Source organism: Erpetoichthys calabaricus, chromosome 9, assembly GCF_900747795.2.
Source record: "Erpetoichthys calabaricus chromosome 9, fErpCal1.3, whole genome shotgun sequence".
Classification (NCBI taxonomy): domain Eukaryota; kingdom Metazoa; phylum Chordata; class Cladistia; order Polypteriformes; family Polypteridae; genus Erpetoichthys; species Erpetoichthys calabaricus.
The window spans coordinates 121,233,760-121,258,796 of NC_041402.2; the positions used below are offsets into that span (position 1 = coordinate 121,233,760).

General features: G+C 35.6%; 1 protein-coding gene across 1 annotated transcript in view; it reads left to right on the plus strand.

Moving 5' to 3' along the window:
- The window catches only part of banp (BTG3 associated nuclear protein), a 377,911-nt gene that overhangs the window by 182,931 nt on the left and 169,943 nt on the right, over positions 1-25,037 (plus strand). Inside the window, exons 9-10 of the mRNA XM_028810115.2 lie at positions 9,655-9,782; positions 13,849-13,920. Coding sequence (XP_028665948.1) covers positions 9,655-9,782; positions 13,849-13,920 — 200 coding nt within the window. The remainder of the gene's footprint in view (positions 1-9,654; positions 9,783-13,848; positions 13,921-25,037) is intronic.

A 25,037-nucleotide genomic window follows, 5' to 3' on the forward strand; every position in this document is an offset into this window, starting at 1 on the left:
GAGTGACACTCGACTAACGCTTTTAGCATATTTTTTGCAGTCTGACTAATGCTCGGGTCTAACGCTAAGGATGCTATTAAACAAAAAAAATACTATAGAATAATAAAATGTAAAAATAAAAAAGTAAAGACACATTTAATAACTTAAAATACAAAAACAATTCTTAATAACAACAAAGTCAGTAAATAAAAGGAAAAGAAACTAAATCCCAGGGGTGTAGCCCTGACTTAAACATGACTGTAGGAAATAGAGGAGATGCCAAGAAGCTTTCTATTATCATGAAACAAATTAAATGGATAACAAAAGGTTTATGCATGCTGTAAATAATTAATTTGAATTTAAACTACATTAGTCACTGGCTTTAAAGACAGTTTAAAGTATAATTTCTCATTAGGTGACTGCAAATACTGTTTGAAAGCGCAAAAATAGGTTAAAAAAAGTCAAAATTTGAAATCTCTCTGTTTCTAATTTCTTCAATATGTCTGATTATTACAGAGCACAAAGCATTTATTTTCTCTTTATTTTGTTTATGAAGAATTTGATTGACACTTTTCTGATTTATTTTAAATGCAGTGAAATAATGAAAAGACGTATGAGGATGAAATAATTATATAATCGAATATTTTATTGTTGATCTTATAAGTATAATGTAGTTGTCTGTTCTGTACCTGCTGACATCTGTGTCATGGAAATACTGAAGAGTTATGTCCTTAAACGAACCAACAAAGGAGTGTTTTAGATTCTTTCTCAAGTATCAGAGGATTATTCACATGCAGGAGATAATAAATAACACTGCTTTAGGAAGTTGTATATGAGCAGTTTTCACTGGATCTGTAATAGTACCCAGGCAATATTATGAAGTAAATTTTGTTTCAGCTGAAATTACTGTTTTCAGAATAAAGAAACACCATCTGATTCAAATAAATTCTCTCATGCTTACAGCCAGTATGGCAATGGATTCAGCAACTTTTCATACAACTGTTTTTATTTAAATTCAGAAATGAATAGTCTTGTGCTAAAGGCAGTGAAGAAAATCTAGTGGGATCAAAAATGTCAGTTAAGGTACAAAATGTAGACACAGAAGGCCTTTAGGGTTGTGTTTGTTCATATAATATTTTTGTGTTGTTCAAAGTAATGTAAGTGTAACATGACATCAGTGAGCAGAGTCTGTATTTGTTCTTCAGGCACAGGTGTAGTGATGCAGACATAAGGAGCCCTCCGCTAGTCAAGAAACTATGCGTCTTGCATTTTCAGGTGGCAGCTGTACAGCACAAACACAGATGTATACATTTCTTTCTCTTTATTTTAGAGCAAAATATTACAACAGAGTACAACTCAATCAAACAAATCAGATTAACACAGCAGAAATTAACATTTTGATCTAATGGGTTGCTTCTTGTTTTTCTTTGTATTTCAATGCTCTTAACCTGGGAGTGACATTACTAGTCTGTAAACTAAGAGTAAAACTAAGCCTGTCAATCTGACCTAATCTGAGGTTTTGGTCTTATGTGGTGTTAACTTAAATACAGTATATCTAGAATCTCTTTTTGCAGTATATTGTGTACATACTTTCAAAAAAAGTTGGAAAAAGAGAACGAGAACTTTCATTTACACTGATGTCAAATGGATCAGCATATATAGTATATGACCTTACTCTTAGTTATGATTTTCTATTGATCTTCAGAAGACTTTACATTTACATTCTGAAGTATGCATCTACAGATCTGGGATCCTTAGTGTTGGTCTTAAAGGACATCTGTGGCTACAATGGTTTCCACTAGTTTCTTGTATTGAAGCCAAATATTTGCTAATAATGCACCTTACATATTTTAGGCATAAAATTAGAATAGATTAGTTTGATTACCTTTTAGAAGTTATAGCTCATAATTGTTTATTCTAGCCTGAAAACTGTTGCATTCTATCTTTAACTGCTTCTGTTTCATAACCAGCTCTCAACTATCAATGATGCACATAATAAAAATACATCAGTACCTAAATGTCAGTCTCATTTCCACCTCTCAATTTTATCTTGAATTATCTGTTTTGATAAAATATGTGGAAACAAGTGACAGAAAGAGAAAGCAATCTGAAGGCCTCAGGAATGCAAATCCCCTGTGGTCTATATAACATTTGGATAATGCTGTTATTGATCTGACATGGCAGAATAAGTATAGTAATAAACTGCAGTGTTAAATAGCAAATTTAAATAACACCAGGGATTGATTTCTAACATAGAAAGTGACTGAAATGAAAATGTGCAGCCATTATAGCTGACTTTAAAAACTTAAACTGAGGACTTCATCATATAAATTTTTGTTTTGTTTGTTCCCAAATCCCCCTCACCTCCACCACCTCAGGCAGTTACACCTCCTTAAACATGGCACATACAGAGTTCAATAGAAGTAGAGCCTTTATAAATAAATAGACCAGTCTCAGACTGGTATAGTAATCAAGGGTCATGTCTTACAGTGGTAGATGATGCCATTTCATGTGCCCTTTTCTGCTTACCCTTTGTCTGTTCAAGCGTTTGTGTATAATGTGTCACGAGTTTTATTTCTCTTATGTCAGATATGAATATTGTATTTTCTAAATGGTTTTGTTTTGTAGCTTTCCTTTATTTCCATATGAGTCTTATTTTTGTAAACACAGTAATTTAAGCAAGGCAATATGTCTAATTGAAACTCATAATTAGATTGTACCAAAAGAAAGTTTCTTAATGCATTATTTGGCTTGTTATGTTTCGCTTTAGACAAGCCTCAAAGACAAAGACCAGAGTACAGTATGTATTTAAACTTGTGGCTCTTTTATTTACATAATATACAGTGGAAAGTATGTTAAACAGGAGTCAGGTAAGAAATGAAATTAAACAATATTTTATCTTCTCTTGTGCCATCTAATACAAGTGGCTACACTTTGCCTTTTACTAGAAATTATTTCTCAATTAGTACTAGGCACTCCTCATCCTGGAGAGTCTTGGTGGATTCAAACAGTTATTCCAAAAAACATTTAAAATTAGAAATCAAGTTTGATGCTGTAAGGAACATGTCATTTAATTGGATATTCTTCTCTCTGAACCATTTATCATTCTGCCTTGTCAGAAATTCATCACCACCTATTTGGTCTGCTGCCCTGGTTCCTGCCTTATGCCTGATGCTTCCAGGATAGGCTTCTGTTTCCATAACCCTGAACTGGATTGGGCAAGTTTGAAAACTTGAAGAGTGCTTACTTAGTAACATGGTACTTCTGATACCCCCGATTACTGACAGCATGCTAACTGAATCCCATTTTCTTGTAAAATATCCTGGGCGAAGCTGGGTAACACAGCTTATCATAATAAATATAAAATCTTTACAGTGCAGTGACACAGTTTTTAGTTTTATTGCATTAAAATTCTTGGAAAGTCTTTTTTTTTTTTTTTTTTTTTTTTTTATCCTTACCAATTTTTATGAACCATCCTAAAGATGAGCGTGTTATGTTAATAGGTTAGGTTAGGTCTGTATGTGGGTGAGGGAGTGAGTATGTCCTGTAGTAGACTCATGCTAATGCCTTGCATCTAATGCTGCTTGAACAGGCTGTGGTGTCCCTGGAATTAGCTGTTTTAAAAATGGATGGAATTTAAATAAAAGTTGATCTTAGTCCTTTTCTTCTGTTCCTTCCTGTAAAATTTCAGTTAGGTACCCATTCATCACTGACTGCTCCCAAAAGTACTACCAGTACATTTTTGCTTATTTAACCATTAATATATTATAAAAATTTAAATTGAGGCTATTTGTTAAACAAGTATTTCTTTTTATCAGGAGTGTCTCCCCTGATTAGAATCATGGTGATTGTAACCTGTCCTGGAAGAATAAGGCACAAGGCAGGACCCTTGGGAAAAAAAAGTATTTGGGGTTTTTTTTTTAATTCCCTTTCTATGATTATGATAGTAGTGAAAAGTCAAGGAAAATGGCACCTTTTATTGGCTAACTAAAAAGATTACAATATGCAAGCTTTTGAGGCAACTCGGGCCCCTTCTTCAGGCAAGAAAGAAGGGGCCTGAGTTGCCTTGAAAGCTTGCATATTGTAATCTTTTAGTTAGCCAATAAAAGGTGCCATTTTCCTTGACTTTTCACTACATTCATAATGGCGTACACGGTAACACCCTAGTACTATGATTATGAAAATAACTCATTTTCTCATTTTTTATGGATTGTGCCATGTAACAGAAGAATCATGTTTACAGGAAAACATCACCTTGACACACAAAATAAAACTGCAATGTATCCATCTTCCATAAGTTGAATAGCTCATGTACATCATTATTTCTGGCTGTAGTTTTTTTTTAATACAAAGATTTACTTTGTTGTTTTTACTTTTTTAGATTTAAATTTACAGTTTAGAGCCAGCATATAGAAAAAATATATGTATTTCTCATGTTTAAGAAAAAACAAATGCTGTATTATCACATTTAAATACTATAGTAAAAATGTATGTATATTATCACTACAAAAACAAATTTCAGATTTAAAATGGCTTGTAGTAAAATGTACTCCTTGAAGTGTATGTAGCTGGCACATAAAATCTTTTTTCTATTGGGGTAACTTCAAGTGAATCATTGGTATGTATAATTATTTTAGAAATATTTTCTTTCACTTTAAATGCAGTCAAAGTGTTCACTGGCAATGGTACCCTATTATATTTTGCGCTAATAACTTGTATGTTTAACTGAATAAACTGTGATGTATTTTACAGGGAGTCAATTTTTAGACATTTCTGTCCAAAAGTGTACAAATGAAGTTTTTAAGATGCAGGTATCTGGGGTAAATAAAAAAACATAAATTTGTTCCTTGGCTGGTGATAACTTGTACTTCATTTGCTTATTTTGCCATCAGTCATATCTGCACCTAAGCTTTGGTTGTAGGAATAATACTATCTAAATATTGTTTATTTTTTCCCCCTTCTAAATCTCTCTGGGCGTTCCATGGTAAAAGGTTTCAACAGATACAGAGGAAGTTTGCAGTTTTCTTCTTGTCTAGTTGCCAAAAGTATTTCGTTATGAGTTCAGGTTCAGTGATTCAGTGAAAGATATATGATGTTAAGGATGCTGTAATGCTTGGCTTTGCCTTGAAGGTAAAATAAAGCATTCAACAAATGCTTTTAAAATATGACATTCTGTGAATGTCTGTTCTCCGCATACCCTGGGTTTTCTCCCACAGGACAAAGACTTGCATATTAGGTTATTTTGTGATTGGAAATTTGCCCTGTATGAGTGAGTGTGGGTGTGTGAGTGAATATTCCCCACAATGGATTGATGATCACTCCAAGATTGTTTTTGATTTCTACCTGTCGATATAGGCACCAGCTTCCTACAGTCTTGAATTATATAAACAGGTATAATAAAGGATGAATGAATAGATTAATAAATTAATAAATGTGTTGGTCATATTCTAGCTGAAAAACTTTAAGGATGAAATGGTCTCCTAAGTAAACAGCTGTTGATTTTGGTTCCAGTAGCCTCTTTAGGGATTGCATCCCAGGTGCTGCAATATTTCACTACACGATTATTCTTGGACTACAATGATAATTTCACTGAATCTTCCCCCTCCTGTAGCAGCTAAGTACAAAATCAGGAAAGCCATTTCTGTGCCTGTTTAGGGAGAGTGCTCTTGTATTGATTTTCTTTACATTCTTTCTTTGTGGTACTAAAAATCTTCCTCTCAGTTAAGTAGTGAGCTATACATGCAAAGCATAGATTTCTGAGAAATGCTATTAAATTAAACAACAGTTTTGACAATGTTATATATGCGTTCTTAAGTCATGTTAAAAATATAGACAATATGGGTTCAAGAATATCGGCCAAGTATATGCCTTGAATTTTAGGCCATTCAATTGAATGGATTAAGGTTTTCACAAAAAGTCATGTCTAGACCAGGGTTTCAGATTGGTGGGTTGGGATGTTTGGAGTCTAAAACCAGCTAGCATAGTGTGCAAGGCAGGAATAAGCCCTGGATAGGGCCCTACTCCATCACGGGGCATATGCAAACACCCACACACCCAATACACACTAGGGACAATTTAGCTTTGCAATTTAGCTTTAGCAATTCACCTAATCTACACATCTTTGGACAGTGGGTGGAAACTGGAGCACCCAGAGGAAACCCATGTAGACACGGGGAGAACATTCAGACTCCACACTGTGAGGACTCGGTGCGCAAACCCTGCTCTCCTTACTGCAAGGCAGCAGCACTGCCATCATGCCACCTCTTTTCACATAAAGTGAAAAATAAATAAAGTTTTAAAGGTTATTTTCCAGTTTTTTGAAAGGAACTGCATTTTGTTAAAATTTTATTTTCAGATGTCCAGTCTACCATTTTCTCTCAATTTTATTTGTTTTATGTGCAGCTCTTGAAGAATTAGGTTTTTTTTGTATAATAAAGGTCTAATTAATTCACTAGAGAACCAAGCTATAACAAAATAACTCAAGTAATGCATTTTAGTCATTGGTATCGCCAAAGAAATTCATTTGAGTGTATTTTTACTTTATTTATCCCTTTAATCTCTTTTGTAAATGTACTATTCTTTATAAGGGTCTTAGCTAAAGCATACTCACTCCAGGTCCAGTATAAGCTCCACAAAGCAAAGAAATACAGTTTCCTGATAGATTCTCAGACAAGCTGAGAGATGCCATTTCTGAAGTATGCCCTATATGCCATTCATCAATACATTTTGGAACAACATTATATTATTTCTAAAACAGAGATATATCAGAATTAGTTCAACTAATTTTATTAATTCATTCCATTTTATTAGCTTTTTTAAAGACCCAAGTTGGAGTGTCTTGGATAATTGTGTAACTGTGCATTAAATGATGCTGTAGAAAAGTGTGCCAATGAAGAGAAAATTAGAATCATTAATACAAGTGATGACAATGTCAAAATTAACTAGTAAGTATTCTTATGAAATACGTTACTTGGTATTCTAAATATGTTTTCAGATTGAAATTAATTTATGTATGAGATAGAAAAGAAGGCATTTTTACTTATGTTTGTATATCACTAAGTATTCACAAACTGCTTTAAATCAACAGTTAATGGACAAGAAGCCTGGTGACCAGAAAGGTATAAAAAGCCCCAGCAGACATGTTTTTTCTGAGTAATTCATTGGCTAAAAGTACTCAAATATAGTGTGTCAGAGAGAATATGTGCGGCATTGTTCATAATAGACTGTCCATCAGTTTTATCTTCATTCCTTCCTCCACTGCTACTTCTAGCGGTTTGAGAGTGGGTGCTATAATTGAGTCAGCCGTCTTAATTAGCTAGTTGATTCTGCAGGTCTCTCTTGCAGTGCTAATACCATTATAGTACACTACTGCATAGAAAATCTGAAGGGCTACCAGAGTTACAGAATATGTGAAGGATTTCACTACCCACATAAAATTATGGGAGCACAACCTCCAAAGATAAAAAAAGAGTCTTCTCAGCCCTTTCTTGTGTATTTTCTTTGAGTTATTAGACCAGTACAACCTTTAATTGATATACTTGTAGCAGTACGCCACATCCGCTCCCTAAATACTAACTTGGCTCTTTGGTGCAACGAAAGTCAATAACCTGTTCTTTGCTGACAAACTTGTCCTCAGTATACTAATTTTGCATTACAAACAGTTGAACAATACTATAATACTCTATTGTATTGAATTGATCCCTCAACCTATAATGTAAAGAATTATTATTATTATAATATCTATAGAATAAGTTGATTTTTCTGTGTGCATCTGGCAGCTACAATTAAAGGGAATGTGCTTCCAGGTGAAAGCATTTTTGAATACAGTTAAAGGAAGCTTGCTTCTACTGCCTAGGTAATTCATTTGAATTAGCTGATGTAGATTTCAACAATAGGCCAATAGTCTCCAACTCTTTATGAAGTGAGAGTTTGTACAGTACAGCACTGCAGGAAATTTCCATGGCACCATTTATGAATTTTATTGTTAATTGCAAAATCTCGTTTTTTTTACAGAAAATCAGCTGCTACTGAATTCTCAAGCTAATGTCAGGGTGCGGTGATATGTGGGTGATTCTTAACAAAAACAATGCCAATATTCATTATTTTATACAATAATTAAACATATAAAAACTTTATGTAGTCCTAAAGTAACAGCCAGCACACAACAATTTTCCATCTATCACTTTCTTGCTTGCTTACTCCAATTGACTGCTGTTGGATGAGTACAAGATAGGGACGCTTGCAAAAAATTTGGTGCTTGAACCATTGTTCATTTCATTTAAGTTTACTATGTTGCAAACTTTATTTTACAGTCATTAGTTAGTTGTTCTCTAAAACGAGATTAAGACTTTGACTTTCCTGAATTCATTTCCAGTTGTTTTTGTCTGAAGCATGCTGTGCATTTGCTTTTGACCTTGTGCATCTGATAACAATATTCATGAGTCAGCATCAGCATTGCTTCAAATGAACCAGTTGTACAGCCACATGCTGTTGGTGCACATAAGACAGCTCATTCCACATGTTAAAATAGAACTAGTGGAACTTGAGGCTCTTGATGTCACTAACAGGTAAACAGCTCATCAACATGAGTTTCACTCCATATAGTAACACTGAATTTAAACGAATTAGGCAAACTAAGACTATGTGTTGGCATGAGATACCCAAACAAGGCTGTTAAGTATGAGTCACACAATCTTTCTACTGTTACTGACAACAAAGCATTCTTCAGTCGTAATGAAGCTTTCTTCAATCCGGACCTTAAATCAGGATATCAACTATTAGAGCTGCGTTTTGATTTTTATTATGTGATCACTTTTATTCCTTATCTGAAATAAGCAAAGTATGAAAGAAGAAATGGTAACAAGGAAATTAAAGAAACTTCACGATAGGCATTTCTATCTTAGACACTTGTTATGCAAGAATGTGTATTAGTATTAGTGTGACCTCTCCGGCAAACTCCATTTCACCTAGGCCCATACAATGTGATGTCAGACAAAGGTGCAGTGGTCACAGCCCATTTTAAATTGCTTTCTGCTTGTCCTAGCCAAGTTGCACATGTTTGACCTCTCTGATTACTCTGTTACCAGTCCTTCTCTACAGCAAAACATAGTTATCACAACTAGCCTTTGATGATCTTCATAAGTTCCATTTGCCCCAAGGTATTGAAGGCAGACAAACATAAAATATAATCTTTTATTTAATGATTATACCAACAAGTTGGATGTGAACAGCTGGTAGAATAAAAAAAAATATGTGGATGATGTTCTTATAAGCAGTAAATGGTTGAATGGCAAATGAGAAAATTAAGGAAATACATTCTACATACTGGAGTCCAAGTCATTTAATATTAAAAACAAAAAAGGATATGGTAGGTGCACAGTTCAAGCATTGTTACTGTGTTAGTCTGGCTTTCCTCCTGACACTCTAATTTTTTTCTGCATCCCAAAAGACATGCACATTAAAAAAATGTGCCACTCTGAATTGTCTTCTTATAACTTAATATGAATGCGTGTCCTGCAATTGACTTGTATCTTATGCTTGTGGGTTTGGCTTTGGTTTCCTGGAACTCTGTATGGGATTTGCAAGATAAATTTACTGTATATTAATGAAAATTGGCTTATTGATATCTGTTGATGGTCATATACAATAATGCTTATAAATGTATATCTTTTCCAGAGGGAATCCAAAGCAATGTAGCATCTCCTACTGAAGCACAACAGGCTCAGCAGACACTGCACTATACACTTGCTAATGCACAACAAGTTCAGATTCATCGGATCGGGGAAGATGGACAGGTGCAAGTGGTAAGTTGAACACTACTTATTGTGATTATTTTACTCTAATTATATGTTTGGAAGAATAACAACATCAGATTTATAGCAGCACATTTCCAAGTTTTATTCCATACCCTCCGAATTAATTGCACACTGAATGCTGGGATAGTTAGCTGTTTCATTAAAACTCTGAGTGAATGTGACAGCTCTGTGAGCCAAATTTCTTTAGAGAAAGCACATCTGTGCTTAGTGCTTATTATATAAGAACAGATGGTTCTGCATTACTATAGTGAACTTGGCCACAAGAGTAAAGATTTAAATGCACTGTGGGTGCCCTATGACATCAATGTTGTGATCTTTATTGTCATCTGAATACTCACGGTATGTTTTTGCTTCCTTTAAAAAGATTGTTTCCTTCCAAAGGAAATGAAACTGTTTGAAATAAAGAGCCCTATTCCTTTGAAATGTTCACTTGGGCCTGCAAAAAAAAAAAGAATGGGCACCTTCATGGACTTCCAAATCGGAAGTGTTTTTTTTTTTTTTTTTTAATATGGCTTCTTTTTATTCATGCTGATAAAACATTCAAGTACTCTATTACTTCCAAAATGTTTGGTGTGCAGATTTGCTGAAGACAGCAAAGGGCTGTGTTGAAAACACAGGCTGTGATGGATTTTTCTTTAGACTCTTTAATATTGAATGGAAAGTTGTTACACATAATAAGAAAGGTGTAGTTTTATAGTGAAAGTCCTTAGAAGAACTGCTAGACTTTTTCCAAAGCTGAATGTCAATTTGAAATTACAGGGTTTTTTTTTTTTTTTTTGCGTAGCCCTCATCAGAGAGTATACACAAATTCACAACCTTACAATGGATTAACAGCAAACTGTTAAAATATACCACATTTATATATAGTGCACATATTAAAATGCAGAATATTTTCATACACATATGTCTGAAAACAAAGTATTTTATACACAAAGTAAGCTAAGGAAATCGTAATAGTGTAAAGTCCCTGAAATGTGACCAGTTGACAGTCAAGGAGAGGGAAAACAAAAATCAACAGCATTACAACAGATACGGTAATCAGAGGGTTCGATATGGTTCTATGGTAAGTTATAATAATCAAAGTCACATTTTATATGAACTAGGTTCGAATTACAACCCATCCCACCTATATCCTAAGTACATACCACACTATACCGTAGCTAGAAGTTTAAATCCTTTCACACAGTATGTCTGGTGTCACTTCCTATAGTCAGAAGTAGTAGCTTGGCAATGATAGAGAGGGATAAATGGTACAAATTGCCACCGCAGGAGATCAAGACTAGAAACAGAATAAGAAAGTCAGTAATAGTTCCTTAATTAAAAAGAGTAAAAGTATTCCAGCTTTTAGTTTAAAGTATTTCAAAGAAGACCAAGAGTTAGTGAAAATGGTTAATAATAAATTTGACACACATTTGTTAGAGAATACTTTTTCATGTAAGCAACTGTAAACATATGGATACTGTGGTTACTTTGCAATATGTTTCCAAGTACTGTACATATTAAGAGTATTTACTCCTCAGGCATTTTCACATTTTTTGTGTTACAGAATAGAATTGTAATGTATTTAATTATGTTTTTTTTGGTAATACATCAGGTGAAAGAACTTTATCTTCAAAGTTAAAACAAAAGTCTACAAATCCAAATAAATAAAAAGATTAAAAAAAAAGAAAATAACTGATTATTACCCCATTGAGCTGATATTTGGTCTAAGACACCTCTGGCTGAAAACAAAACAATTATTTTATACAATTATCTGTCTTCATTTCTCAGTCTAGTTGAATAAGGACCATGAACAATGAGTTTCTTTTAATTTGTCCAACAAATTCAATAATAGGTTGAAGCTGAACTTTGCCAGAATATTAATTCTTTTTAAAGCCAGTCCAGTTTTTTTTGCTGTATATTTTGGGTTACTTTCCTGTAGAAACATATTTTCTAAATATTATGGTTTCATATTATAACATATTGAAATGTGAAAAATAATTACAGAAACATCATGATAATGCCTTAGAGCCTTAGGCTTCATGCATGGGACAGTGCATATAACTGTCAGAACTGGACTTAACCTATGCAGGCGGCAAGTCCATTGCAGATATTTATATAAGATTATTTTAAACTGAACATCTACATAGAAATCATTATTATACTAAAATTTCATAAAGACAATGATTTGAAAGAAAACTCAAAGCCCTTTGCAGCCTACCAGAATAAGGAATAGAAGACAATACATTTAATAAAGAAAAAATTGTTTTTTCAGTTTTAGTTTTTGTAAATGTTAAATAAATCTGACCATAGCATAATATTTATTAAGAAATTCTGAAAGCACAGAATTGAGAGACATAAGTATATCATTGTTCAAGTGAAATGTAAAAATAAGCAGGAAATTTTAGTGAATGTGAAAAAAATATAGTCTAAAAGAATCTAAGCACAATTCCTGGCTCTATATTTGAAATATCTTTAATATCTATTAAAATTGGGGGTTTATTGTAAATATTAAATAAAGCAATACATGTTTCTGTACATTCTGAGTAACATTCAGCTCTTTGCAATAATCATTATGCTAGGTATCTAGGAAACCATTGCTCTTCTGCCAGCTTCATAATTGAGTAACCAGACCTTGATATTCCTCTTTATTACTCTTTAGTTCTGTATTACAATAAGATTTACACTAAAGGTTCAAATCAGTACTAATTTCAGGCAGTGCATCAAAGTAAGCAATTATTCTATAATGATCATCATAATTTGCAATTCCACATCACTACTTTTCAGCTCTCATTGGTTACTTTATTGTTTTGGTTTTTTTTTTTACTTACTTTTAACTTTTTTCACATTAAAGGGTAAAGGACACACTGAATGCATTTATTCAACCCACGCCACTTTTATCTGTACTCCATTAGTTTTTCTTATAAAGTTTGTTACTGACATTCATAGATCTTTTAGAGACAAAGTGTTGAAACTCCTCTAAACTCATAACTTTTTTTTATGAAGTTCTTTTTATCATTTCAATATATGCAAAATACATTTCAAAACAGTATAATACACTAGTGGGCGGCACGGTGGCGCAGTTGGGAGATCTGGGGACCTGGGTTCGCTTCCTGGGTCCTCCCTGTGTGGAGTTTGCATGTTCTCCCCGCGTCTGTGTGGGTTTCCTCCGGGCGCTCCGGTTTCCTCCCACAGTCCAAAGACATGCAGGTTAGCTGGATTGGCGATTCTAAATTGGCCCTAGTGTGTGCTTGGTGTGTAGATGTGTTTGTGTGTGTCTTGCGGTGGGATGGCACCCTGCCCGGGATTGGTTCCTGCGTTGTGCCCGGTGTTGGCTGGGTTTGGCTCCAGCAGACCCCCATGACCCTGTGTTCGGATTCAGCGGGTTGGAAAATGGATGGATGGATAATACACTAGTGTCATATAAAATTCGTATCATATGTTAATTTTTAGTATATAGTAAAATTTTCTGTTTGTTACTCATTGTGTTTCTTACTTATACCAAGTTGATAAAAAGCAGAGTTTAAAATGTTCTGGCTTGAGAATAAGGTTAAGTTCATTGTGTGTTCTTGCTTATGTTGTGAGTCATTGTTTCATAAGTAGGTCAAATCAATTTTCCAATAGAGACATAATTAAATCTTACAGTCTGCACTTATAGTATCATGCAAAAGCACATTTTGCCTACCCCTTGAAATAAAGAATATATGGAGAAATATTCATAAATAACCACTATTTTATTCGTTAGAATGACAGAAAAATTCAAGATTCATTTACATCATAAATAATAGCTACAGGAGTTTTCCCGCTCAAAAAAGAGTGCATGTCATCCTCACTTTACCAAGCAGAAACTGTGCTCTATTACCAAGATGTTTGATTAACATCTATTAAAAATTAATTCAGTGTATCAGTAAGAAGAATTTTGTATTTTAGTGTTAAGGTGCAATAAAGCAACAAAGAAAGAAATGAATATATTAACATATAGACATTCTGATTATGTAGAAATGTACTTCAGAAATCATAAAAAGATGTAAAATGTGAATTGGTCTGTTTTTTTTTTTCTTTTGCCTTTTTCTAGATACCTCAGGGACACCTACACATTGCCCAGGTACCACAAGGGGAGCAGGTTCAGATCACACAAGATAGTGAGGTAAGGCTTTTTTTTTGTGTTCTAGTTGTCTGCAGTTGCCATGTCTGTTTTTCCACTTAAGTATCATTAGCATGTTTTCTAATTGTGTTTTTATGCATTTGCCATTTACCATTAATTTACACTATGGGTGATTTTAGCAAATGGCACAGAAACAAATTTTCTGAATAGCTGTAGTAGCAGTATTATGACATGAAAACAGGTTATTTCACCTTAAACGTTTCATTGCTATTAAAAGATCTATTTTCTATTAACTGTGGGTATTTCTGCGTAACATATGAATGAAATTAAGTACATTTAAACTATTCAGGATGTTAACAAAATTTTGTGGGAAATGTTTTTATCATAAAAATCTGAAATCATGTACTACTTTAGAACTATATGTGTTTCAGAAACTCACTGATAAGATGACAAATACAGTATTTTAATTAAATAGGCCATGCTAAGACAGGATTTACTTTTGTAAATGATTAATTTAAAAATAGGCCTCTACAAGTCAGAATACAAATACTATAAATGAAAAATCTCATTTTAAAGAGAGCATAACGGTGTTAAATGACTAATTCAGAATGAATTTGTGTACTAAGTTTGTTTTGCCTAAATTCTGTTAAATGTTCAAAACAGGAAGGTCTCCACCTTTTGAAGAATTCGAACATTACTTCTTTAGCTAAATACCTCTGTATGATTAGGCATTTGTTTCACTCATTTGGTAACTGCCTTTTGGGAAAACTAATAAGTGTAAGTTACTTTTCCAAGAACTTGTGAATGGTTCTTCAGAATACATGTACCATCAGTTTTATATTACAGTTCCATTTTCTGTGCTTGCATATATGAGGCAAACAGTATTGTCAAGCTGCAAGTAATTTTTTCTTTTTTAAATATTAGAATGAAAAGAAAAACCTCATTTAATCTGAATGCTGCATTATCTGAAATCCATAACATGCTTTTCCTCCTTTTTCTAAAACTATTTTTTTGCATACTTTACATTACCTTAAATGAATCTGTTATCATTTAGTAGTTACTTTTATTAAAACATGTATTTACTATGCAGTTATTGTGTATATATATTGCTGTGTTTTGATGTTTGTTTATTTTATTTGGCAAAGTAATATATGACATGTAACATTTAATATACAGTCATACTGTATGAAAAAGTTTGGGAACCCCTCTCAGCCTGCATAATAATTTACTCTACTTTCAACAAAAAAGATAACAGTGGTATGTTTTTCATTTCCTAGGAACATCTGAGTACTGGGGTGTTTTCCCAACAAAGATTTTTAGTAAAGCGGTATTTAGTTGTATGAAATTAAATCAAATGTGAAAAACTGGCTGTGCAAATTTTGGGTACTCTTGTAATTTTAATGATTTGAATGCATGTAACTGCTTAATAGTCATTACTTGCAACACCAAATTGGTTGGATTAGCTCATTAAGCCTTGAACTTGATGGACAGGTGTGTCCAATCATTAGAAAAAGTATTTAAGGTGGTCAATTGCAAGTTGTGCTTCACTTTGACTCTCCTCTGAAGAGTGACAGCATGGGATCCACAAAGCAACTCTCAAAAGATCTGAAAACAAAGACTATTCAATATCATGGTTTAGGGGAAGGCTACAAAAAGCTATCTCTGAGGTTTACACTGTCAGTTTCAACTGTAAGGAATGTAATCAGGAAATGGAAGGCCACAGGCACAGTTGCTGTTAAACCCAGGTCTGGCAGGCCAAGAAAAATACAGGAGCGGCATATGCCCAGGATTGTGAGAATGGTTACAGATAACCCACAGATCACCTCCAAAGACCTGCAAGAACATCTTGCTGCAAATGGTGTATCTGTACATCGTTCTACAATTCAGCTCAAATTGCACAAAGAACATCTGTATGGCAGGGTGATGAGAAAGAATCCCTTTCTACACTCACACCACAAACAGAATCGCTTGTTGTATATAAATGCTCATTTAGACAAGCCAGATTCATTTTGGAACAAAATACTTTGGACTGATGAGACAAAAATTGAGTTATTTGGTCATAACAAAAAGCACTTTGCATGGCGGAAGAAGAACACCGCATTCCAAGAAAAATACCTGCTACCTACTGTCAAATTTGGTGGAGGTTCCATCATGCTGTGGGGCTGTGTGGCTAGTTCAGGGACTGGGGCCCTTGTTAAAGTCGAGGGTTGGATGAATTCAATGTTCAAGCATCAGTCACAAAGTTGAAGTTACGTAGGGGTTGGATATTCCAACAAGACAATGACCCCAAACACAGTTTGAAATCTACAAAGGCATTCATGCAGAGGGAAAAATACAATGTTCTGGAATGGCCATCACAGTCCCCTGACTTGAATATCATCGAAAATCTATGGGATGATTTAAAGCAGGCTGTCCATGCTCGGCAGCCATCAAATTGAACTGAACTGGAGATATGTTGTATGGAAGAATGGTCAAAAATACGTACCTTTATCCAGAATCCAAACACTCATCAAAGGCTATAGAAGGCGTCTAGAGGCTGTTATATTTGCAAAAGGAGGCTTAACTAAGTATTGATGTAATATCTCTGTTGGGGTGCCCAAATTTATGCACCTATCTAATTTTGTTATGATGCATATTGCATATGTTCTGTTGATCCAATAAACTTAATGTCACTGCTGCAATACAACTGTTTCCATAAGGCATATCATATATTAAAAGGAAGTTGCTACTTTGAAAGGTCAGCCAATGATAAACAAAAATCCAAAGAATTAAGAGGGGTTCCAAAACGTTTTCATATGACTGTATGTAAATGTTAATTATAATTAATATCAGACTGCTTTTACAAGCCACTTGGTGAACTAAATAAATGCTTTACAATACTGAAGGTATACATTCATATTTGTATCATAAATACTTTCATAATAATATGAGTAAAATGTTTTGTTTGCAATTATTGAGCAGATGTTGTTTACTATTGATTACTTGGTGGACTTCTGCTAGATTTTTCTAGTTGTCAAATAGTAAAGAAACTGTTAAAGTGGAAAAAGTTGGAGGATCTTTATTTGCATTGGAAGGCATGAACTGACACTGAAAAATGCAGTTTTTCTTTGAGTAACTGCCAGGCATTCAGCATTAAAATAATCAAAAATCTTTCATTATTGCTATGACGTATTTGCTGGAAAGAGTAAGTTATTATAAAAAGAAACTAAGCCATCTGGCAGTGCAAAGTTAAGACAGTGATTTGACCTGGGCCTTTGGGTCACTGTCTAGTTATTATAGTTTTTGATGTCAAATAGCTCTAACTACAGTATAGACATTTCATTTTTAACTACTTATTGACTAGTAGACATTAAATATAACACAATATTTTCAGAAGAAATGCATTGAAAAAATGTTTAATGTAAGACCTTTTGGTTATATAGTACTGTCACTATGCATGGCACAGAAAATATAAAAAAAAAATTTAAACTAAGCCATTTCACGCAAGAGTTCAGCATGGGTGTGTGTCCAGCTGGGGGTGCTTATTTCCTGGTAGTTTAGTCATACTAAATAAGTTTTTTCCTCTGTTCCAATGGCATAGGAATTAATAAAAAATGGGGCAATGAACTAATACATTTAATTAATTTTAATGTGATTTTTCACTCCAATTTTTAAACAACTAAGGGAATCAGTAAGAATGAATGATTTTCAAGTGGGTTTTCTAATGACTATGTATTTACCTTTAGAGAAATTTTCCTAGATACAGTTAGCTGTGGGTAACTTTTTCATTTCTTCAGTGGCTTCAGATTTCGTATGTCATGGCAGCTATTATATACTGTTTAGACAGTTTATTATTGCATAAGTAACTAATAAATGTTTCATCAGATTACATGCTTACTAATAGTTGTGACCAGGGAGAAAAATGTAATGTCCTCGTCCTATGCAGACCCAAGAAGGGAAATGGCATTAACTTCCCCATCAACCTTGACCATTATTTCCATATGTCAGCACAAGGAAATACTTTGACACTGGCAAGCTACCAGCACATTATACCGTGAAAAGCTTGTTCATTTTGCTCTGCCAGTGTCCTTTGGCTGCTATGAAAGTTTATTTGCTAGGTAAGAGTAAGTAAAGTATTTAGTTCTTGGTTGCCTGTTAATGTCCAATGAATGTTTATCCGTTTAAAAGCAAATATACATTAGGTTTGTTCATGTGGAAATCTACAGATATTATTATTTCTATAGTAAGCAAACCAATTAAAGAAGAAATATTGTGGTGTATATGTAAACTGACCAAACAATTGACCCACAGGCCAAAGTAACCTATTATTATTTGTATTAATGCTTTATTAATTATTGGTTTGCCTTTGTTTAACCAGCCACCTGAGAGCACTAAAATACTTTTGAAATAGTAATCTGTTGTTAATTTTTTGGAGAAATTTGTTTTCATTTAAAAATAATTCAGACCAAGTGCAACAAGACCATTGCCCATCTGCTGGTTCAACTACCTTTGCTTTGTGCGAGTCTCAGATTTGTTTTCAAAACCTTGCAACTACACAAACTTTTAATCTTATAAATTGTATTTAAGCAATTAAGTAGTATCACAGAATTAAAGGATGAATGGATGAGTTTTGGATATATGAAAAGTGATGGATGGGTGAGGGTTAGGCTTAGGGTTATGGTTAGATATGTAAAACCTAAAAATACTATCCTTCTTTTCTGTTCCAAAACCTCACTATGCACCTCTCACAGAATGCTCATTCCCTTTTGTTGATGTTATACTTTGTAAAGACTTTTTTAAGCATGTCTACAGAAGTGTGTTATGATATTCCAGACCCACATTTTCTCTGCAGTATTACTATTTGCAACAATGTACTATTGTACATTGAACACACCACTACACCTCATTTTATCTTTGCATCATCTAGTCTTATGTGTTAGATAGTTTTCAGCACTATGAGTTATATTACATGTGTTTCATGTTTTCCATTCTCTACAACAGTGTGAAGTGATATACCCTTGCCTAAAACCAAACATTTGTCTGGCTCTTGGACTGTAGGATTCAGTAATATAACAAAATGAAGAACAAATAAATTGCTTAAACAGTTCTGAGAATAAGAAAACTATTTGATTGAACACAATTTGTAAACTTCATTGTAAGCATTTTCTTAGTCCCTATCTGTATCTGAAATATCATTGAGTTAATTGTTGCTAGCTCAATCATGAAAATTCAGCTTTATAGAAAAACACACAATTTTAAAGTAGATTCTTTCAATTATTGAACATTTTCAGCGAAGTAAAAAATACATATATATCAAATGTGTCTCCTTTTAGAGAGAAATGAATGAGCTGCTACCAAAATTTATAAAAACAAAAATAACCTTTTCAAAAATGTAATTATCCTGTTTCAGGACTGGGATTTTGATTTATAGTGTGTGATGGGCAGCCTCGGATGGAAGGACCAGGGTTGGGGACAGCATCTCTGAGGCACCACCTCCCTGAGAAGCTAGAGGACAGCCCTCCTGGGCGGCTGTGACACCACAGATTCCTGCCAGAACTTGGAGTTTGGTACAGCCCATTGGGGTCTGTGGTGGCCGCCAGGGGGAGCTGCAGAGCCCTATAATGGACTTCCACCACACCTGCAAGTGATTCCAGGTAATACTAATGAGCCATCTGAAGCACTCCCAGGAGTTGAATAAAAGGACACCCTTACTCCATTTGAGGAGCCAGAGTCGGGAGGAGGTGGAAAAAGCTTGCTGAAGAGGAGTGGAGGCAGAAGGACCTGGAAAAGGAACAGACTGGCAAAGTCAAGGGGCTGTGCTTACTTTGCTATACTGTGCTGTGGCTATTGTGTTGCTGTGGAGAGCGAAGGATTTTCCCCCACATTAGGGAATCCATTCCCGGACGGGTTTATCCATTCCCGGGAATTCGGGAATCCCGCATTTCATTCCTGGGAATCCCGGGCTCCCGGGAATGACACAATACACGGGCATCTCACATGTGAACGGTTTTAGAACGACTGACACTTATTTTTAATAAAACTACTGCAATATGTTGACACAAATAAAAGACTAACCTTATCTACAAGCAGTTCATGCTGTCATATAAGTACATGTATCTTTAGTTGCGGTAATAAGAGCGTAGAAAGCACAGCGTCCTCACAGGTGGCGCAGTGGTAGTGCTGCTGCTTTGCAGTAAGGAGACTGGGGAAGATTGTGGGTTTGCTTCCCAGTTCCTCCCTGTGTAGATAGCACTTTGAGTACTGAGAAAAGCTCTATATAAATGTAATGAATTATTATTATTATTATTAACGTGTCCAGCGTGTGGTCGTCCAGGCAAGAGTGCACCTTCGTGCAGAAGTACGCCAGACGCTGAGAAAGCACGCTCTGCCTCCACTGAAGTAGGTGGCACAATCATCAGACACTGATACACTTGTTCTAAACAACGCCTGCGCTTGCCGTTACTCTGAAACGCCGCCATTTGAGCTTTTACTGATTCATCCACTTTCTTGTCATCATTATGTGATGGCACGTTTCTTGGCACAGATAATGTGGATACAACACACTGATGCATTGCAATTTCAAGTTGCTGTTCAAAGCTGTTGTCTGATGAAGTGCAAGCTGCAGCAATGGCGCCACCTTAATTATTTTCAACTATAACTCTGTTATTTCTTGATCGATTTTTACACTTTTACACGCTATATATGTGAGCTTGGCCATTCCCGTTTTCCTGGGAATTACAGCAGTTTCATTCCCGGGAATGTGGGAATGAAAAAGCCCGGGAATGGATTCCCTACCCCACATGTAAATAAACTGTGTGCTGTGTAGCAAACTTGTGTCTCAGTCTGTCCGTGTTGGGGCTACGGCGGCTGTGCATGCACTGGTGGTTCACAGGTGATATATAATTTGGCTTTTGAAAGATATCATCATCATCATCAATCAAGGTAGCTAAAAGCCTACTTTCAGTACCCTCTTCCAACACATCCTGGGGAATTCGTAGACTCTCTCTGTCCCACTGAGATTTATAAGTTCTCCAGTTTGTACAGGTTTGTCTCCCAATGGGTCATGTCTTGCACATTTCCCAAGGGAAGCATCTAGGATATTTTTAACTATGTGCACAAATTACCTCAATTGCTTTTTTCATTCAAGAGAGGCAATGATTCTACTTAGAGGTGCTCAAGTTACTGAGCTTCTCACTCTGTCACAGGAACAACATCTGTAAAATTGCTGCAATTGCACTGATTTCTTGGTAAATCGCACTAATGTTTCTACCTGTACAGCAAGCAATGCCATGCTTTTGCAAGAGAGGACAATGAACTCAGATTTGAAGGTGCTGACTTTTCATACACTGTAGTAAATATATCAGCAATACTGATGCTTGAAATGTGGAGAAGTGAATAATGATGATACTAGAGAACAACATCTTCTGTATACAGCAGAGCTGCAATCCTTAAGTTCGCAAACTGGATACTATCCAGTCGTTAGGAGTTCACTGATATCATGTTCATGAAAATTATTAAAAAAGAAACAGACAAAAATCACTGTTGGCTATGTCCAATGCCCACATTGATCACTCGACTTAATGCCAGAGCTGCAAATATATTGAATGGCATGTAACAGTAGCTCTACAACTCTAAGTTCCTGACACACCTTCCATAAGGGTACTATAGGGTATCTTTTTAAAGAAGTCATTTTACGGAATGTGGTGTTACTGATTTGTGTACAGTATTACTGGAATTATCCTGCTTTATTACTGTAACGTAAGGAACTCCTTATCCTTCCAGTGTCTACCTAACTATGTTCATTTGTTCAGCTTTTTTCATAGATTTTTACAATTCAAAAAATTTTACTTCATGCCAGCATTTAAAAAGAAAATGTACAGTATTCTAATCAATTCTTTACTAGGATTTTGGTCTTATCTGTTGCAAGAAATGAACGACTGAGACATTGCACTGCTGGCAGCAGTGTTATTTAGCTTTTCTGAGATATGCTGTATTTAGTCAACCTGAGAAGATTTGTATTAAAAGCATGAACGGGAGACCAAGGCGTCAAAAAGAGAAGGAAAAGGTAGCTAAAGATACATCAAAGTCTAAGCTGACCTCAAGTTCATGTTATGGTCTGCCACAGACTGAGTTGGAAGAGAAACAGGTGATGGGATGGAACAACCAGGACCTCACGCTGCTGCATTTGCTCCAGCTGACAGCGAATGTGGAATCAAAACTGAGAGTGAGGTAGGCAATGAAAATTCGCCGATCTCAGGTGGAATATTGGAACCAATTATGGCCTCTATATCCCCGCTGTCAACACTCCCAGTGGGTCAACAGAATCATTTGCAACATGATATGTAACTCCACTTTTGGAGCATGGAGAAGATGCAAACGATCTGAAGGCATTGATTATCATGTTCAGGGGAAAAATAAATGATGTAAAGGAGGATATACACAAGAGAACAGACAGAATTGACATCAGAATGGACAACAGAATTAGCAAGCTGCTTCAGGATATAAAAGATCAGGAGGTATGTTTGAGCAGTAAAGTGTTGGCTGTAATCTATCAGATAACGTAACAAAGTGAAATGGTTATGAGTTGCTAGATATATTAGATAATGGAACAAATTGAAATGGTTGTGAGTTGCTAGATTTATTTTTGTTATTTGTACTGTAATTTGGTTTATGTAGTTGATTTTTTATTTTGTCTGTCGATACATTTGTAGAAGTTCTACATAAATCAAAGGAAAAAATCTAGCTTTCTTCTTTCTGGTAGTCACATCAACATTGCACAGGAATACAGAGTGCTTGTAGAAGCTATGCAGGCAAACGAGGTGACAGCTAAGCTTGGAGGACCATGCTTGGTATGAGTTTCCAGCTGCCTAGGGTTAGCATAATGTTGCCATGACAAAGTGTTGCGGCATTCTTGCAGGAATTTTGTTTTTCTAACTGCTTCTAACTGAGGAGAATGAGAATGGGAAGTGTTAGAAACAAGATGGCAGCTATCGAAGGTAATGAAGAAAACAAAGGTGAACTGCATCCAGGGATATCCACTATTCTGCCACACAGAAGGTGAAGGAACAGAAACACCTATGGAGAAAAGTATTTGGTGTTTTTGCATAATGTTCGGTTGTTTTTGGTTTGAGCCCATTATAAGGAAGAGGCTGAGCTTGCTTTAGTCTATGTTCCTTAATGACTTGTCTGGTTCAGAGGATGCAGATAGTGAAGGTGCTCCACCTGTGCTTGCCAAGATGACCGATCATATTGAGGAGTAACACAAGCAGATCTCATCATCAGAAGAATGCACTGTTTTATGTGAAAAGGCTTTATGCACACATATAGATAACGTCTGTGGAAAAAATGTGTGAATATGTGGAGGAGCTGTTGACTGCTCTGGAGCGAGATGCAGTGCAGTGCTTTGAGAGATGCGGTGAGCGTATCAGTCTACTTTCATTTGGATTTCTAGCTACGCGTTCTACACCATGCGAAGGAAGTTAATTCATGTGTTCCTCCACCCTCCCCATCGTTTCACACGGAGTTTCCTAAATTGGAGGAATCCTATACTTCAGAGGACATAATCAATTTTGTAGAACAGATGGCTATATTCCTGACTGATGCTCTTATGGGAAAGTGATTAAGGCATTGTTGAAGGAAAGCCTTTAAGGAAGGATTTCTTGGAGCCATTTGTTTTGGAGGATTATGAGGCCGAGCTAGAAGAGAAATTCTGTTCCATGGTTCAGTCACCAAAAGCCCATAACATAGTTTCCCTATGACTATAGGGCTATGTGCTTAAGATGCCAATTTCAGATGGAGGAAGAATTTTTTGCAGGATAATGAATGCCTGCAATACCCACCTGCCTGGGGGACTGAGAGGGATAGTGATCATGGTGGACAGTCTGGTAAAGGTCACTTGTGTAGCTGATCAAGACTGGGCATCTAATAAAGTTAACTGGGAAAGAGTTCATGCCAGTAAACAGTAAACCCAGCACACCACATCATCCAGACAATCAAAGAACAGCCAGACCAAAGATGTAGTCTTGGTGGTTTCCATGTTGTCAACCCTCTTGGTTATTCCAGTCTGTGCACAGACTTGGTGTGTAGATGCCATTGTGGATACAGGTAGCGATTTCACATCACATTGATGCAGAAAAGTTGATGGAGCAAGATAGTTGGGCAGAATGAAAGACTACTCAGAGCTTCATCTAGTTCATCATGTTGGATGGTACTGAGCACAGAGCTCTAGATAAAGCTGTACTTATGTATCGGCTCCAACAAGAATGGAATGGAATGGAAAGCCTACATATTGAAGATGCCAATCTGTCATTGTCTGTTCTTTTCAGTCTAGACACTATCATGCCCATACAGATGACCATCCAAGAAGTTATAGGAAGAACTCCATGGGGCTCACATGGGTTTTTATGCTGCAGAGTTTTAAATTTTTGAGATCATCAATTCAATTATTATTTCAGACCGGCCAGATTAGGTGACACCTTTGCTTTATTGATGGCCATAGATTCATAGTATGTTGTATCTTCACTGCTGCATTAAGCATGTTATGTTCCTCACTATTGCCAGTCCAGAGAAGTGCAAACCAATCTTCGAGTCCCTGCAGCCACATGCCTGGTCCATATGGGTGAAGTGGGTGCAGGCTGAATGCATACTCAGTTATGCATATGCTGCGTCACCTACTGAAAATAATACTTAAAAGAGCCCAGCCACTGCCAGAATCAGAAAACATGAGACCATGTGAAATAATAACAAAAGATTTGTTACTATTAAAAATGTGTTTTGATCTTTCTTGATGGAAAAAAAGCATCTGTACATATACATTGGAAATAAAAAAGACATGCCAGCTGCATCCGATCTATTTGTGCAGATGCCTTTCACAGTATGTCCCTTCTCTGAAAACCTTACCTTAAACCCCTCCCTATCACACTTATTTTGTTAATGATTCCCCCCAACATTCCTCCACTGTACTGGTATACCATCCTTCACAATACCAAAAATTGTTTCAAAAATTCAAATCTGCAGGACACACCATTTTTATATGTCCAGTAGATAGATTATACCCTACCCTACAGAGATACCACCTCACAGATTTAGATCTAAACCCGTTTTACCATATGTGCTTTTTTCAGTTCACTGACACCTTCTGCTGTCTTCTGGCACTATTTGGCTACATTCCATTGTATGAT